This window comes from Neolamprologus multifasciatus, chromosome 15 (assembly GCF_963576455.1).
Source record: "Neolamprologus multifasciatus chromosome 15, fNeoMul1.2, whole genome shotgun sequence".
NCBI classification, from domain to species: Eukaryota; Metazoa; Chordata; class Actinopteri; order Cichliformes; family Cichlidae; genus Neolamprologus; species Neolamprologus multifasciatus.
The window spans coordinates 20,908,510-20,923,522 of record NC_140453.1 but is presented as its reverse complement, the minus strand read 5'-3'; the positions used below and the strand labels follow the sequence as shown (position 1 = coordinate 20,923,522).

The window sequence follows — 15,013 nt, the reverse complement described above, 5'->3', positions numbered from 1 at the left end:
CAGCAAAAGGTGGTTCTACAAAGTATTGACTCAGGGGGCTGAATAATTACGCACACCCCACTTTGCAGTTATTTATTTGTAAAAGATGTTTGGAATCATGTATGATCATCGTTCCACTTCTCACGTGTACACCACTTTGTGTTGGTCTTTCATGTGGAATTCCAATCAAATTGATTCATGTTTGTGGCTGTAATGTGGGATGGTAATTGCACAGAATAAGGAAAGACTGAGATATTGCACATGTCACATTATGACATTTAATCATTAAATAATCTTGGACTATTCTGTTTCTACAGTTATGCTTACATGCTTACAGTTATATATGTTGTGTCCAGTGACCAAATTTATGGATGAATTTGACTGATCCAGTTTTCCAATTGCTGTAGTATTTAACACAATTTCTATTTGTAGTTGATCAGGGATAATTAGACCCATACTGACCTCTCGAGTTTGAGCAAAGCAATGTCCGCTCCATTTGGTTCCTTCACTATTTTCTCCAGTCTCCTCTCTTGCTTTGATACCTCATTGGCGAGTTCTGTGTGGACACCCAGGAGTACCTTATAGGATGAAGGGCGGCTTGACCTATATTGTATAACATGTAGAAACATAGGCACTAATTATTTAGGATTTGAGTTATTGCAGAGTTTGAGGTTCAGGTGTTAATGGTGGCTCTCTTCTGACCTCTCAAGGCAGTGAGTAGCAGTCACGACCCACTGAGGATGGATCAGTGTTCCTCCACAAAAATGGGTTCCCGTACTTGTAGAAAAACAGACATTTAGTTCAAAATGTACAGATGAACTGTAATAGCTTGCTTCAAAAAATACAGATATTAAGAGTCAACAATGGTAAAAAGTGAACTGACAAATAAAGTCAAACTGACAAAAATACAATTATCAGACAACTGATATAAATCATCTCTAATTTTCTGCTTCTAAATCTAAGGTTGTTGTGTTCATCATGCAAGGTACACCATGTTTGGTTAGACACCACATTTCATCTTGTTACCTTGTCCATCAGTAACACTGTGAAGAATCTTGGAGTCATTTTTGACACACTCATTAAACAAATACGTAGGACTGCCTTCCTGCATTTACACAATATCTCTAAAATTAGAAATATCTTGTCTCAGAATGATGGTAAAAAAAAAACTAGTTCATGTATATATTACTTTTAGTCTGAATTTTAATAATTCATTTTTATTATTAGTCAGACCTAATACCTCAGTAAAAAGCAAAAACAAAAACAACTAAAAAAACAAGCGAACAAAAAAAACTTCTGTATATTTTTCTATCAAAATAATTAATTTAATTTAATATTTTTAAATTTTAATAATTTAAAAATGTAACTCTTTGGTGTTATATCCTTACATGGTCCGGAGGCTGATTTGCCAGGGCCATGAGTGAGGCTTCGATACACAGCCGCCGACAATACGACCAAAACAGCGTTTTGGTTTGACAACTGGCGTTCCACATTCCAGTCCAGCTGCAAGGTAATGATTTATTGTCATGAATTCTCACAAGACCAGTGAAGCAAAAAAAGACAAAGTTAGCTTCAAGTTTTGAGAAATTAATTAATAGACAGAAGTCCCTTGTCAGCCACAGGAAAATTGAACGGACAAAAAGAAATTCTGCTGAAACTGAAAGAGTTGACAAGAGTTATTACCAGTGATGGGAATAACGGCGTTACTAACAGCGTTACTTTTTTCAGTAACGAGTAAACGAACTAATTACTATTTCTATTGTTACAACACTGTTACCGTTACTAACAACAAAATGCAGTGCGGTCGCGTTACTATTTTTCAACAAACAGACGGTTGAAGCTGTGTTCAGCTTACCGCACCTTATATCAGTTGCACGGAAGTAGCTGTCTACATAAGTAATCTGGGCGCTACAGCTTTAAGCAGCTCCGCGCGCTCCTGCGGACGGCAATCACTTTCTGCTCGACGATCACTTTTTGGTACACCTGGAGCTAAGCAGGTGTTTCACTGAGGAAGAATAAAGTAGCCGTGGTAAGCCAATCAAATGACCACTTCAAGATGACAAAGCAACAAGGTGATATATACCTGTTTTTAATTATGTTGATAGGCCACGTAAAACCAGAGTCATGATAAACAATATACAGTGGGGCAAAAAAGTATTTAGTCAGCCACCGATTGTGCAAGTTCCCCCACTTAAAATGATGACAGAGGTCAGTAATTTGCACCAGAGGTACACTTCAACTGTGAGAGACAGAATGTGAAAAAAAAAATCCATGAATTCACATGGTAGGATTTGTAAAGAATTTATTCGTAAATCAGGGTGGAAAATAAGTATTTGGTCACCTCAAACAAGGAAAATCCCTGGCTCTCACAGACCTGTAACGTCTTCTGTAAGAAGCTTTTCTGTCCCCCACTCGTTACCTGTATGAATGGCACCTGTTTGACCTCATCATCTGTATAAAAGACACGTGTCCACAGCCTCAACCAGTCAGACTCCAAACTCTGCCATGGCCAAGACCAAAGAGCTGTCGAAGGACACCAGGAAAAGAATTGTAGACCTGCACCAGACTGGGAAGAGTGAATCTACAATAGGCAAGCAGCTTGGTGTGAAAAAATCAACTGTGGGAGCAATCATCAGAAAATGGAAGACATACAAGACCACTGATAATCTCCCTCGATCTGGGGCTCCACGCAAGATCTCATCCCGTGGGGTCAAAATGATCATGAGAACGGTGAGCAAAGATCCCAGAACCACACGGGGGGACCTGGTGAATGACCTGCAGAGAGCTGGGACCAAAGTAACAAAGGTCACCATCAGTAACACACTACAACGGCAGGGAATCAAATCCCGCAGTGCCAGACGTGTTCCGCTGCTGAAGCCAGTGCATGTCCAGGCCCGTCTGAAGTTTGCCAGAGAGCACATGGATGATACAGCAGAGGATTGGGAGAATGTCATGTGGTCAGATGAAACCAAAGTAGAACTTTTTGGTATAAACTCAACTCGTCGTGTTTGGAGGAAGAAGAATACTGTGTTGCATCCCAAGAACACCATACCTACTGTGAAGCATGGGGGTGGAAACATCATGCTATGGGGCTGTTTTTCTGCCAAGGGGACAGGACGACTGATCCGTGTTAAGGACAGAATGAATGGGGCCAAGTATCGTGAGATTTTGAGCCAAAACCTCCTTCCATCAGTGAGAACTTTGAAGATGAAACAAGGCTGGGTCTTCCAACATGACAATGATCCAAAACACACCGCCCGGGCAACAAAGGAGTGGCTCCGTAAGAAGCATTTGAAAGTCCTGGAGTGGCCTAGCCAGTCTCCAGACCTCAACCCCATAGAAAATCTGTGGCGGGAGTTGAAAGTCCGTGTTGCTCGGCGACAGCCCCAAAACATCACTGCTCTTGAGAAGATCTGCATGGAGGAATGGGCCAAAATACCAGCTACTGTGTGTGCAAACCTGGTAAAGACCTATAGTAAACGTTTGACCTCTGTTATTGCCAACAAAGGTTATGTTACAAAGTATTGAGTTGTATTTTTGTTATTGACCAAATACTTATTTTCCACCCTGATTTACGAATAAATTCTTTACAAATCCTACCATGTGAATTCATGGATTTTTTTTTCACATTCTGTCTCTCACAGTTGAAGTGTACCTCTGGTGCAAATTACTGACCTCTGTCATCATTTTAAGTGGGGGAACTTGCACAATCGGTGGCTGACTAAATACTTTTTTGCCCCACTGTACGCAGCGTTTTTCCTGAATAGTTTCGTCACGTTTACTGTCTAAGGACAGAGCTAGCAAGCACTCTGTGCTTATGACCAAAACAAAACAAAAAAAAAACCAAAAACCTGCTCTTTTGTGTTGATTGAAAAATGCACCATGTCGACCAATCAAAAAAGGATATGGCAACATGACATTTGGTTGTTTAGGAAGAGGGGGACAAGAGAGAGAGAGAGCGAGTTTTGAGATGTGAGAGATTTGTGACATTTAGCATATTTGGAGTGTGTAGTTAATGTGTTGTCTTGTGTGTTTAGTGTGTAGTGTTGTGGATAGATTTGTGTTGTGTGTCAGAACAATGAGGTGACTGCTGTCTGCAGGTATCAGGCTGTGATGTTCTCCTTTATAGTGGACAGAATTTATCTTTTAGGAGTGGCACAAATAATTTGTGTGGCATCTTATTGAATGCAGAATGCCTGATTGTTATGTAAATAGTTTGAAATGGTTATAAAAAGAGGGTAAAAGCTAAATGGCTGCAAATAACTGTTTTTACTGTCTGTAAAAACTTGTGCATAGGATTTTAAAATTGACAATTAATCTTTACATTTAAAGTTATGAAATATGATTCATTAAACATGTTTGTGGTTGTTACAGTAAATAACAACAACAATAATAATAATAATAATAATAATAACTTTTTCTACTCAGACTTTACATTTTTTGTCTGATTTTAGATCAATTGTGTTACTACAGTATGTCAAAATGAAAACATAACTGAGACACGTGAGGTTGTGCTGAAAAGAATGGGACCAAACAAGGCAAAGTAAATAGTTTTTAAAGGTGAAATGTAGAGGTAAAATCAAAAGTGGTTAAAATGGCCAATTATACCCTGGACCCCAGAGGGTTAAACACAAGTTACACAATAGTTACTTTTCAAGTAATTAATTACTTTTAGAATTTTGTAACTCAGTTACTAACTCAGTTACTTTTTTTGAAGAAGTAACTAGTAACTATAATGAATTACTTTTTCAAAATAACTTTATGTTTTAAGATGGCGGCGCGAGCAGTCGCAGTGGCCCGGCGCTCTACTCAACTTAGCGGTTTTCTTTTTATTTTGTGTATTTTTGTTTCACTTTTACTCCGATATGCATGACTGGGACTCAATTCCCCCTGAGATCCGGAGGGTCACCGACTCTAATTTCACCATACCACCGCTGAAGTGGCGTAGGCGACGGAGGCACAGGAAACAGAAGAGAGGGAAGAGAGCTGGGCTGAAGGCTAGGCTACGTGCTAACCCACACAGGCCGGCTATTCCGAGTCTCTTCCTCACCAACTCATGGTCACTAAATAACAAGATGGATGAGCTACGACTGTGGATCACCTCAGGCTGACTGGATTACTGTGTTATGATCATCACAGAGACTTGGCTGGACTCTTTTACCCCAGACACTGTGATTGAGCTAGCGGGCCACGCTACGTTCAGAGTGTACAGGAACAAAGAGAAAGAAACGCAGAGGAGGTCTGCTAGTGTTTGTAAACAATAACTGGTGCACCAACAACACAGTTAAAGTCGTCCACTGCTGCCCGGACATAGAATACATGATGGTTCAGTGTAGACCCTTCTAATTGCCGAGAGAGCTCACAGCAAACACAATAATAGCAGTTTATGTTTGGAATCATGTATGATTTTCGTTCCACTTCTCACGTGTACACCACTTTGTGTTGGTCTTTCACGTGGACTTCCAATAAAATTGATTCATGTTTGTGGCTGTAATGTGACAAAATGTGGAAAAGTTCAAGGGGGACGAATACTTTTGCAAGCCACTGTATGTGCGTGTATGTTTGCAGGTGCATGTATAACTTGTACATATCTTTCTTATGTAAATGTAAATTTGTCTGTTATTGTGTAAATACTAACGCTATTGTGTACTCCACACACATGGAGAGATGCCAAACTGCCTTTCATTGTTCTTGTAACAGTGACAATAAAAAGCTATTCTATTCTATTCTATTCTATTCTATTCTAACTTGCCCAACACTGGTTATCACTGCAGTCTGTAGTTGTGACTGAGCTACTGTAGAGTCACAGTGATGGAGTATTATTGCGAATACAAATAAAATATACTGAATACTGAATATACAAACCACAGTCGGAGATCTGGCAGTAGTCCCATTTTTTGTTTCTGTCTGTAGTGTAGCACCATGGTCCATTCACATCACCGTCTGGGTTTCTGCAGCTCTGAGAGTGGACAGAGGGGGAGAGTTAGATGGCTAGAGAAAAAACGAAGAGTTCTGCCCTTTCCCCAAAGTGTTTATATAGCAACACCCACACACTTACATTGCCTTCCAGACCTTTGTTGGCGTGAGTCTCTGGAGTGAAGCTGCTGTGTTCGTGAGGAGTCTGAGCGCGCCACGCCTGGCAGGTCACACCCAGCACAGTAACAGAAGTTGGACCTCGGTATGTTTCTCCATTTCCAGTCTTGCAGTCTAAAACAGCAGCAGAGAACCAGGAAAAGTGAAAGAACTGACAAAAAAAACTGACAAGCAAGCAAAATGTTGGCAAATCCACATTTTTAAAAAAGTTGATTTACCTCTTTCTGCTGGTGTCTGGGTGTTAGTGGAGGGCTCCTGTGGTTGAGGACGAGTGGTTCCTGAAGGTTTTGTAGGGCATTTCTCCAAGTTGCAGTACTCCCAGCGAACTGTGGGGTCTGTAGTGTAACACCAAGGAGCTTGATCTCCATCAGGGTTCCTGCACCAATTTCTACTGAGGTCTCTGTTGAAAGGTAGATCTGGAACATTAGGATATCGACCCACAAAACAAGGTACTTTTTTCTCCTGGAGTCAAACCTCAGGAGGACTATAAATCTCTGCTGGCTCATTTATCGTATAACAAGTCAACTGGCACATCATCCTTAAAACAAATATTAGCCTTTGTAGCCTTTCTAGCTGCTACTTTTTTTTACGAGTATTTGTCATATTTTGACCTACAACACCGTAGGTGTCCAGGACAGTTTTGTCTATGGTTCTTAAGTAAGTTGAAGAAAAAAGGTTGAAAAGAAAAGTTATAAAATTAAAGATAAACAGAACAAAATGATTTGCAAAAATGAATCCCAATCCAGATAAGTTCAATATTTTATTTATAATAGGACATAGAAAACACACTGAATATTTAAACTGAGACATTTTTTCTATTTCGTGAAACATATCAACAACTCACTTCAAATGTATCAGGAGCAACATGGAAAAGCAAGTGGTAGAAATTGTGGCACAACTTAAGAATAATATTCCTTGAGTAAAATTGTGAAGACTTTCAATATTTCATCATCTATAGTAGATAACATCATCAAAATATTTAGAGAATCTGGAGAATCCATGTTTATAAAAGGCAAGGCCAGATAAGGGACCTCCCGGCTTGTTATCAGCACTCAGTTCAAAGGCCTGCATTTCTGATGGTGTCAGGGTAAATTAGTGCCTATGGAATTGGCACCTTGCACATCTGGAAATGAGAGATTTCACCAACATTTTGTGCATCAAGAAATGAAAATTTTGCCAAAGAAGACCCAGGGCTATTGAGTAGCTAGAATCCTAATCATTCCTCTCCCAAAAGTCCAAGTAAAGTACAATAATTAATCTCTAGACAAATTGTGGATTGTTTTGTCATTATGCAGTAGGTTTCTCAAAAATGTCAGGACGCTCTTCTGCCTGTATAAAATTCTGCTGTGTATAAAATGTATTTGATCCTTACGCATTTGGGAAGGCCTCTGGAGTTTTCTCATGTCTGTGAGGAGTCATGGAGCTCCATCTCTGACATTTTTTCCCACTGATGGTCTCTGATGTTATGCCCCGATAATTGGAACCATTCCCTTCATAGCAATTTTCTGCATCTGGGGGGATCACTGGATCATCTGCAGCAAAAGGTAAAGAAAGGAAGAACATTCCTGGCTACATTTTGAGAAGATGAAGCTGACTTTAAAAGAAGGAATAAGTTGACTAATATTATACCTGCTGCAGCCTCATTCCCACACCGTGTCACATTGCAGTACTCCCAGCGAGTGTCAGGGTCAGTTGTGTAGCACCAGGGCCTCCTTTCATTGTCAGGGTTGCGACAGTAGTTATTGTCTAGACCTCTGACAAAGATAAACACAGAAAAACACAAAAATGCGCGATCATCTTTCAGATTTCATGTGATACTTTTACCAGGGTCCTTAAACCAAAAACAGGTTATTGAGTAAGAGTCAACAATAGACATTCTTCTTTTTTTTCTTTTTGGTACAAGCACAGTGGTCATACTCCACAGTTCAAACCATCTCAGTTTGTCAATGGTGGATTGTTTACACTGACAAAGGAAATAATACAAAATTTAATTTTAAAGTTCAAGTTTTTAACTTTGTTTTCAGAAATTTGGAGACAGTGCTGAGCATTTGATATACAGGATGACTGTTCCTCTCTCAGCAGCATGCTTTCTGTAGCAACATCACATTCACAGTGCTCTTTCACAGCATGAAGCCATACTGCTGCAGACTGATCCTCGACTCTCTTCTTCTTAACCTAGCCCTTTCCCATAGCTTCATGAAATGGCTGATCAACCTTGCGCCGCTCCAGCTGCTACAGCTCTGCTCATAGTCCTTGTTCTTAAAAATTAGTACCAGTAAACCTCTTCTCCATTCCTCAGGCATCCTTTTACTCTCGATCATTTGAGTTAAACAATCTGGTTAAAAACTAATCTGCCTTCTCTCCCTAGGCCTCTCCATACCTCAATAGATATCTGGACTAAATGCCTTTCCACTCTTTATCCTCTTTCATACCATCATTTCTTTGTTTCTATTTCTCTGCACTTCCTTATTCACTTACTGCCCTCTTCTCTCTCATTTTCTACCTTTATCATGTGGATCATGAAGTTCTACAATAGATCTAAAAGCTATTAATGAAAAAGTTGAACTGTGCCACTAATATTTTGTTCACCATATTAAATCACTAAGGGCTGACACTGGTTTCAGGTTCAGCTCTTACTTGCAAGGATAGTTTTGTGGAGTTCGGTTGTGTACTTGTGGCGTCTGAGCCGACCAGCTCTGGCACGTTTTGCCAGTCTCCGTAACAGCAATTGTTCCTCGGTATGCTAAACCTTCATTGGTGGCACAGTCCACCTCTGGGATGATGGTGGGAGGTTCAGTAGCTGAGAAAAGAAGACAAGATGGATTGTATAGAGAAGTCATAAAAAAAGATGTCAAACATCTGCACTCTCTTTATTATCTGTAAAAAGCATGTTTTAAACCCGATTCTGAAAGATGCTATAAAAAAGGTTTATTGTTTTTACATATTTCAATTCTTTTTCTGTTATATTTCCACTGACTTGTACTTTTAAAGCTGGTGGGTTCTTGCAGTGGGTGATGTTGCTTTGAACAGAAATATTCATTCAACATGGATTTCTGAATGCTTTGTTTACATTGTTGTCTAGAAACTGCAGGTGCATTTGAGGTTTACATCAAAGAAGGAAACCACTATTAAATGATGGAAATTTCAGTTGTATTTAAATTGATTTTCTGAAATAAATGAAATGAATATGAAATGAATATAGAGCCAGTTTTGATTGGTTCTGTACAGGAAATGGGGTTAAACAGGCAGTCCCCTAGGTATACAACAGGGTACGCAGTGCATTATGTTGCTTGTTAAGAGAAATAATTTGTCAATCACATGGCAGCAACACAAAGCATTTAAGCATACAGATATGAACAGTGTGACCTACTGAAGTTCAAACTAATGATCAAACTGGAGAATTTTTTTTTCTGAACATGTCGATCTCCTTATGATCTCCTTATTATCATGGTTGCTTCCAGCAAGATAACACACCATGTTACAAAGCTCAAATAATTACAGACTGGTTTCTTAAAGCTAATAATGAGTTAACTACGTAAATGGCCTCAACAGCTATCAAATGTCAATGCAATAGAGATCTGTGGGGTCTGGCAACAAACATCAGTGGTGCACCAAATTTTCCAATATTGTGAAATTCTTATCCTCATTAAACGTGAGGACTTACTGCAGCGCGGTATGGAGCAGAAGTCCCATCGTTTGGATGAGCTAGTGGTGAAGCACCATGGTCGGGGATCTCCATCTGGGTTTCTGCAGTAGTTCTCCTCCAGATACTTTTGTGGAAGACTCAACAAAGCATAAACAGAAGTATTTAAGCTTTAGCGTAGCTTCTGGAAAATGTTTTCAATGTCCACAACAAGCTCACTGAAGTGTTGCTCATGTTGTCTTACGTGCTAGGATTGTAGCCATGGTTGTGAGGTTTCTGGGAGTCCCAGCGTTGGCAGGTGAAGCCATTTTCAGTGGCGGAGATTTTTCCTCTGTAATTCTCACCATTGCAGACCATACATTCCTCTGTGAAGGAAAAACACTGATTTATCTGAAATATCATAGCATGCTAATTACCATTCTTCCATATTGCATATCAGTATTTCAGAACATTGTGTAGTGCCTAGATTGCACATATTAGCTACAAATGGCGATTGTTGAAAGAGAAATGGCTGCTAGAGGACAATTAGACATGTATGTTGGCGAACTAAAACAAAACAAAACAAACACAGAGATTTATGAATCTTACCAGAGCAGTTGGGTACGTTGCAGTGCTCCCAGCGGGTGTTAGCTTCAGTAGTGTAACACCACGGTCCATTGCTGTCCCCATCAGGGTTTCTGCAGAAATTGGAGTCCAGATCTGCTTGTGGGTTGCTCTGCGGCGTGAAACTGCAGCAGAAACATTAAGGACACATTTCACAAAGCTATAGAAGGATATGAAATGATGATGTAAAATCAAATGCAAACACATACTTTGGCCTGTGTGGGTAGCTTGAGTCCCATCTTTGACAGATCTTTTCTGAGTTTGTTCTGGACTTTGTTCCTCTGTAATCTCTTCCTATTCCATTTACACACTCCAGAAGATATGCTAGAAAAGAAAAGAAAAGACTAGAAATAGATTTATTGATGTTTATCACGCATTATCTATAGTAAAAAATGTATCTGATCTGAGTTCTGTGATGTTTTATGAAACTAAATTAAATTGCAGCAGTGTTTAACTTTCAGTCCTCTACTGTGTTTATAATATTAACTACAATGTCACCAAAAAGCATTGGAAACAAAAAACATGTAAACTAGAAAAGACTTGTCACTGTAGCTGACAGAAAGGACAACATGAAAACAGAAGCTTTAGTGTTAGTTTTAGTCATAGAGAAAAATTAGGATCATTACCATTTTTTTCATATAAAGCTGTGCTGCTTCTGCGAAAGACACTGACTGTTTTAGAGTTTGCTGCTGTTGTCAAACACTCTTGGTCCTTTTCATTATAGATAAAAGACCTGTGTGGAAAAAAATGAGGTGTTGTTTGGTTTCTTGCAAGTTGCTATACAAATCTAAGTTAAGTACACATTAGGAGTTGAGGTGGCCACTGGAACATACATGGACAAGGATTGATAACATGGTATTAATAGAAACCTATTATGACATCTAACCCACTAAGAGGGATTATGCAGCTCGTGTGGGAACTATGGATGAGGAGAAAGCCAATACTGACACTAACCAAGAAGCACCAAGTTGCTCAGTTTAATAACATCAAGAGAAGCTGTTATCAAATCTTGAGATCCAGAGCCTACAGTACAATGGGAACAGCAGTGAGCAGTGTGAAAATATTGAGCCAACCCTCGTAGAAGAGAGCAGTGAATCCAAACTAAATGGTGCCCAGCCACCTGCAACGGCAGATGCATCTACTGAATTGAGAAAATATGTAGCCAAGGTAGCCACCCAAGCAAAAGCACGAGTCTCCTGGTTAACAGTCCCATCAGAGGAGATGCTTGCAGATGTGATGTTATGACATTGCTTTATACCCCATCCCCACCATCAGCATCACTGATTATGGGGATGATGAGCTCATATCCACTGCCACAGTAATCTTAGAAGCACCTGCATATAAGATCAAGGATGCAAGTAGAGGAAGTCTACAAGGAAGTCCAGACAAATGTTAGCCAGTAAAGTGAGGTTAAGAAGACTGTCATGAGAGACAAGCCTTGAATGAATAAGAGGGACAGCAAGATGTCCATAACTAAGGCTCTAGAAACTGTCAAACAAAGGCTTGTGGCTTTGGCGACTAGAGATCTATTAGAGAAGCAGCTGCCAAGTGAATAAATGGCCAGACCCACCCAGAGTTGAAACTGAACAATACTGAAAGAACATCTGTGAGAAAGAGGTGCCACACCACACCAATGCCAAGTGGCTGGTGGACCTACAGTAACACCAGACCACAGCAACCTTCCATAGAAACACGGAAGCTCCTCTCAAGCATCATAGCAACTAAACTAAGTAGAAACATGAGTCAATACACAAGAATAGCTCAGAAAGGCATTGAAAATAACAACTGACAGCAGAAGCATCAGCTCCTGGTCTATAGAGCTGCGCCACAGGACTTTACAACTACGCAGACCACCCTGAACTGGATTGACAACCTACAAACTCAATTCTTCACACAACCATATTAGAGTGCGTGCACTGTACAAGGCATAATGGTAGGAATAAGATCCCAGTCAAAAACACATAAGGCTTACTGGTCATCAGATCCACAGGGTGAAAAATACACTGGCCACACAAGGCAATAGATGCAGCTGATGTCAAGAAACAAAAACTCCTCACAGTGCATGGGGGTGTCCACCTTGCATTGTGAGGCACCTTCAGGTTCTACAAGCAGTGGAAAGAGTGTAACGATCAATGAGTGTCAGAGCCACAACCTAAATCATGGAGCATCCACAAATACAGCTGAAGATAGATGATGATGAGGAACAGTTGTGATAGATGTGGCAATCCCAGTGCAGAGCAACATCAGGAAGAAGAAGCACAAGAAAACTGAAAACCACCAGGAGCTAAAGGAACAACTGGAGCAGATGTGGAGGGTAAAATGCAGCCCTATGGATAATGGCAGGAGTAGGAGCTAAAACTGGAAAAAAAAAATGTATTTGCATATACATACCATTCTGTATATATGCAGCATTTTGATCCACAGAACGAAATGAGATGTGAACTTACTTGCATGTGAAAGATGTTTCAGTGTTACATTTGGTGGCACACTCAGCCACAGTGTTAACTGAATACGCTCGTTTATTCAGTGAGATAATCCATGCACCTTCAGTTTTGGAGTAGCCTTCCACGTCATTGCCACCAACTGCAATCAATCACATCCAACCCCCCCCCCCCCCCCCAAAAAAAAAATCAGTTACACCTTTTATCAATGTTTTCTTTGTTGTGTGGCTCAAAGATGAGTAAAACCTGACTTCACATTTCATTTTTTTAAATATAAAACAAAAGAATCTATCTATTCTATTATATTCTATTTGTATCTCAATGATCTTTCTGTTGTGTAAAATAAATGTAAGACTGCATGTATGGTGGGTAACCTTCTTATTAATCATTTAATGTATACTGATGATTTGGCTCATTTTGTTTCCCTACAGTGCTGGTTTGAAGCAGGGACTTAGAGTCTGTGCTAGTTATTGTCCCCAGTATAATATTGCTTTTAACCCTAAAAAGAGTGAGTTATTGTGATTGCTACAACACTGTCTGTGATGATAATGTGAAACAACAGTGTTTTAAGTTGCACATGTAAGCTAATAATAACAGCAACTATTATTATTATTATTATTATTATTATTATTAATAAGATAACACAAAATAATATATTTTAAAAACCTTTTTGTGTATTCAGTTATTATTCAGTCAGGTCTTTGGGATTTAAGCTTTTTCACTGTCATAGGCTGTAGGCAGTGGACTCTGGAGTCATAGAAATGTTAGCTAGACTTACGTGTATAAAGGAGTAAAAGGAAAAATGGAAGTTGTGTGGTTGGGATGAATTTTATATAATCATTCTGTTGGACACATAAATTAAATCCTTGTCTATTAACTCATTAAACTAACATAAAAATGAATGCAGTACATTTAGGAACACATTTCAGGAAATCTGCTAAATTTGGGAAATTAGCAATAACACAAGGAAACATAAGGGTGTTAGGGAACAAAACCAGCATCTCGAAAGCTCAACATATCTTATTTGTTAGATCAATATAAAACCCAAAGTGCAAGTCACCTTTAGACTCCCACATCAAGAGTGCTATTGAACTTATTGTCTGTTGCTATTAGATACATTTCATTACAAATCTAGCAGTTTTCATAACAGCAAAATACAAATGCTGTCAGACTTAATTTTAGATGTTTTTTTTTCTTTTCCACCTTGCGCAGCAGCTGAATAATATTATTACTAAACAGTGATCTAACATGACTAACTGTCCTTTTTGTTATGTACCCAAATGTTACATTTTAAAAGAGAGTATATATTCATTGTCAGTAAGCAGGTTTTGTCCAGTCAGTCAAGGTTGCTGATTAGAGGGTTTATTGGGAAATCGTGTAGCCAAACAATCCATTTTACGTCATCTGACTACAAGGAACCAGTGTACAGGCTACAAAATCATTACAAAGTCCTCCTACACACTAATTACACAACTTTTTGAGTCTTTATAAACGACATAACACAGAATTACCTGCAATTACTTTAATGTAAACTTACATTTATCAAATTCAATTAATTATTCAAGTCTTGAACAACAGTATAGCTTTGAATGTGCTGATGTGGTCTGTCACGACCTGTTCAGACCAACGACTGTTAGAAAAAATGAGGCTCTGTGCTTATTATTTGGCTGAGTTATTTCTAGCATATGAAATGTAAAAGAGAGCAAAAAATATTCACTACTGTTATTGTTGCATTCTAAGAATTTAGCACTTGAAAGTTTTCCATTATTTAAACTAAATGTAAACCAAAATGTAAATGTAAGAGAAAAAAACCCTTCATTGCACTGCCTGATCTTATTCCAAAAACCCACATTTAAACAAATTCTGTATTAATTTGGATTAGACCTGTTTTAACTAATGAGGATATATTTTTCTACTTTGGCTGAGTTATTTTTATTCTTTGTCATCTGAAAGAGGAAACAGTGCTAGTCAGTCATTGTCCTGTGCTGTAAGGGTTTAGACCTCAAACCCTTGTTTATCTTTTAAATGTAAGAAAACAGAGCTAAACAAATAACCAGAAAAATCATCTTTACATGCCCTATAGTAGTTGTACTACTTACCAGTGGAGATCAAGGCTCCCAGGAGGAAAGCTGCTGTGTACAGGCCCATGGTGAGACCCAAAAACTAGCAGTTCATCATCGACTAACTCAAAGAGACACCTCGTGGTATATTATTGGGCTTCTTTTAGCATGTCGGGGGGACAAATAGGGCAATT

At 39.1% G+C, this 15,013-nt stretch overlaps 1 protein-coding gene across 1 annotated transcript in view; it reads right to left on the bottom strand.

Moving 5' to 3' along the window:
• Positions 1 to 15,013, bottom strand: part of LOC146501985 (plasminogen-like) — a 19,742-nt gene extending 4,729 nt beyond the window's left edge. Inside the window, exons 1-16 of the mRNA XM_085132600.1 lie at positions 14,859 to 15,013; positions 12,766 to 12,901; positions 10,945 to 11,051; positions 10,528 to 10,642; positions 10,304 to 10,443; positions 9,960 to 10,080; positions 9,737 to 9,855; positions 8,710 to 8,872; positions 7,702 to 7,826; positions 7,445 to 7,604; positions 6,291 to 6,472; positions 6,038 to 6,186; positions 5,845 to 5,938; positions 1,368 to 1,482; positions 682 to 756; positions 442 to 582 (exon numbers count right to left, since the gene is read on the bottom strand). Of these exons, the coding sequence (XP_084988726.1) occupies positions 442 to 582; positions 682 to 756; positions 1,368 to 1,482; positions 5,845 to 5,938; positions 6,038 to 6,186; positions 6,291 to 6,472; positions 7,445 to 7,604; positions 7,702 to 7,826; positions 8,710 to 8,872; positions 9,737 to 9,855; positions 9,960 to 10,080; positions 10,304 to 10,443; positions 10,528 to 10,642; positions 10,945 to 11,051; positions 12,766 to 12,901; positions 14,859 to 14,907 (1,991 nt within the window). The 5' untranslated portion in view covers positions 14,908 to 15,013. The remainder of the gene's footprint in view (positions 1 to 441; positions 583 to 681; positions 757 to 1,367; positions 1,483 to 5,844; positions 5,939 to 6,037; positions 6,187 to 6,290; positions 6,473 to 7,444; positions 7,605 to 7,701; positions 7,827 to 8,709; positions 8,873 to 9,736; positions 9,856 to 9,959; positions 10,081 to 10,303; positions 10,444 to 10,527; positions 10,643 to 10,944; positions 11,052 to 12,765; positions 12,902 to 14,858) is intronic.